At 30.4% G+C, this 3,239-nt stretch overlaps 1 protein-coding gene across 1 annotated transcript in view; it reads right to left on the reverse strand.

Annotated features, from left to right (window-relative positions):
* Positions 1-2,761: 2,761 nt before the first annotated feature.
* The window catches only part of LOC108691991 (opsin, blue-sensitive), a 4,697-nt gene continuing 4,219 nt past the window's right edge, over positions 2,762-3,239 (reverse strand). The window contains exon 8 of the mRNA XM_018200063.1: positions 2,762-2,870. Within this exon, the coding sequence (XP_018055552.1) occupies positions 2,762-2,870 (109 nt within the window). The remainder of the gene's footprint in view (positions 2,871-3,239) is intronic.

A 3,239-nucleotide genomic window follows, 5' to 3' on the forward strand; every position in this document is an offset into this window, starting at 1 on the left:
TGGTGTTCTTAAAGTTGAATGTTTAGACGGCCAACTTTTATGATGATTATTTTCCGCGATATGCTTCATGATTAATGCCGGCAGTTTTCAACCACATTAAATAAATGTCTATCGTATCTATCTTATCTGTGATAATTATCGAGAAGCGATTTATAAATTTTAATGAATTGATTTTTCGTGAAACGTGTGCCGTATTTTTACATTATTGCTAAAAATTAATATATAAATCTTACTTATAAATTAAATAAGACAATATTGTTCAATGTTCAAATTCTCTCTAAAATGTTACACATATTCTAAAGATTTTGAACAGAATGTGGTTGACAGAATTTACGTAATCAGGATTTTTTATAAATTGAGGCGATTTTTGGTCCATTTCACCCTAATTTACCAAAAATTCTGATGTGCTACGCAAATTCCAATGGCGGTTTCGTCGTCGTGTTTCAGCGCAAAAAATCTTTGGAGTACGTAATATGATACTTCGAAAAGAAAAAAAATAATTTTTTTTGTTAAACTGCTAATTATACAGAAAATCTAAAATTCAAATAGCCATAACTTAATGAAAATAAATAGTACAATTATAAATAATTAAAATTCATTTAAAAACTGTTGACTTGTACGTTTTGATGCCGTAAACTTTATTCAGAAATAATTAAGTTTAATTGCATTTACAAGTCCAGAAAACCAATTCGAATGACTATAAATATGATAATATGTACATATATAGTATATATATATATATATAATTCACATTGATATTTAAGTATTAAAAATCTAGCTGACCGATATAGGCATTGTTAGTTCATGTTAATTGTGTTTCATATGTACGGTCTAAAATATGATTCTTATAATTAAGTATGTTCGTTTTGTCATAAAAAATGTTGAAAGTGATACAAAATACTGTTTTTTACTTATTTTATTTCAAATTTCACTTACTCAAAATCCTGACTATGCAAATTTTGCTAATCGTATTCAGTGAAAAAATATTCGGAGTATGTATTATACTATGGCATTTCAGAAAGAAAAAAAACTTTTTATCGAACAATGTAATTAATCAATCGGAGCGGATTTAAATATTCTGAAATACTCTGAAGAAACTCTGAAGCATACACGAGATAACAGATATATGACACTGATTTTTCCTGAAATATATTCCAGAAATATGTTTCATGACACATGTGGATCGCCATCGAGATTTTCTGCGAACGTTACTCATATAACGTATCACTCTTCCTCGGTAGAAGAAGGAAATGTGGACGAGTCAAGGGGATCGAGATAACAAGAGAGTAAGGAGATCCTCTCAATTTTTCTGTAACAAGCACGCCCAAAGGCTGTCTCATAAAAAAAGATACGACTTGTCAGTGATATTAGCGCATAAAAGAAAGCGCGTATTATGCGCGAATCTTTACACCAGGCGAGTATAAAACTTGTAGAACGATATTCGAATTACCGCATGCGGGGAGGTGGCAATCTGTTTTTACGTTCAGTGTCAGTATTCCCTTATCATGAGGAACTAATTCGATTGCGAAATAAAAGTTGGACGATCAAGGACTAGCAGAAGCCTCGGTCTCCTTACGAGTGAGCAATTTCTCAGCAGGAGTTGATTTGTAGGACAATATTTTTCCCAGACTAAAAGATAACATATAAACGCGAACGTGCTGTGGTATTCTTCAGAGCTGTCTTCGAGCTTTGCTCGCCTTTTTTCCTCCGTTCTACTCTTTTCTCGTTCTCGCTCTTTTCTCAGCGACTTTCTTTTCTATCTAGGCTTCTTCCGCGCTTCGGGTGGCACGTGACCTCGTTCCAAGATAAGACAATGTTTCTTCACTCTCGGTGGACAGAAAGAGATCTCTATCCACTCTATTCACCTGATAGATAAGTTGCTCTTCTGCCGTGGATGGATAGAAAATCTACACCACCTCAAACGACTGATTCATGATCCTTGTCTTGATCTTTATGTTGGTAGAAGAGCCATATATTCAATTATTCTAGCTATTTATAACTCTCCTATATCTGATCCAATTTGGGAAAATGGAAACTTTATATAGAAATTAAAATATTATACTTAGCTCTTAATTATCTTAATTCAAATTAAGATATATTATAGAAATGTGAGAATGAGATAATTATAATAGATGCCTTATATTCAATGATAATATTCAATGATACAATTTGGTATTTTAAAAGATTCATATTTTAATTTTAATAACATTTTAATATATTTTGCGGTTATTGCTCCTAATTGCAATCATTTTTTACTATTAATAAAACGGAATAAATACAATTAGCAATGAAATGCTTTGAAATTTTTAATCCAAGATCAATAAAAACAGATCAGTTACGGGGATGGCAGCACAATACGGGCTTTCCTATTCTGCCATCTTTGATAAACTACAGAAAGTGATATAACGTGTAAATAATTAAGAAAAACTTTTAATTGCGTTGAAGTTGTATCTATTGCGAAATGGTTGAGAGGAGAATGAAAAAATGTTAGTTTCATATTTGCTCTGTTGCTTGTATTTATAGTAATAGCTTGATATACACAAACTAAAGAAGTCCTTTTTTATTCATATAGAATTCATATAGAAGTTATAATGGTCTCTTATCATAGAATGAGATTTCCGTTTATATCAACATTTTTAATGAAATGTATTTTTAAAAAATCTAGACGACCGGTCGAAGCTGCATTTGTGGTAAAAATGCAGTGCAATCGATCGATATCCTCTCATAATAGTCATTAATAGTCATTTGATCAATAATAAGTTTACGTTTCTTCCGCGTTTACTTTCTCCGTTTGCGCAGATACGGTATCCTCGGCTACTTTTTCTCGAATTCCCATCCATTTACATCGCTTTTCCAGTTCTTGTCGATACCTGTACATACACAGTTACTTATATAACTGGAAAACTACAATTGCTTATCTCGGGATTATCTTTTGATATTATCGAGTATCGAAATTATAATAATTGCACTATATTTTACATAATAAAAAACATTTCGTTTTCATGTTAAAATTGATCCTTGCTGAAATTATATATCTTAAATTTTTAATATATCTGAGTGTTAATATAACGTAATGTGACTGTGTCATTTAAATATTTCATAATAAGTTAATTAAATTATTTAATATATCTTAATGTTAAAATTTAATATGTCTTAATATAAAATAATACAATTATTATTAATAAGTGAATTAGTAAGTGAATTAGTAAGTAATAAAACTAATGTTAATTTTAAAGTGT

This window comes from Atta colombica, unplaced genomic scaffold (assembly GCF_001594045.1).
Source record: "Atta colombica isolate Treedump-2 unplaced genomic scaffold, Acol1.0 scaffold107, whole genome shotgun sequence".
Classification (NCBI taxonomy): Eukaryota; Metazoa; Arthropoda; class Insecta; order Hymenoptera; family Formicidae; genus Atta; species Atta colombica.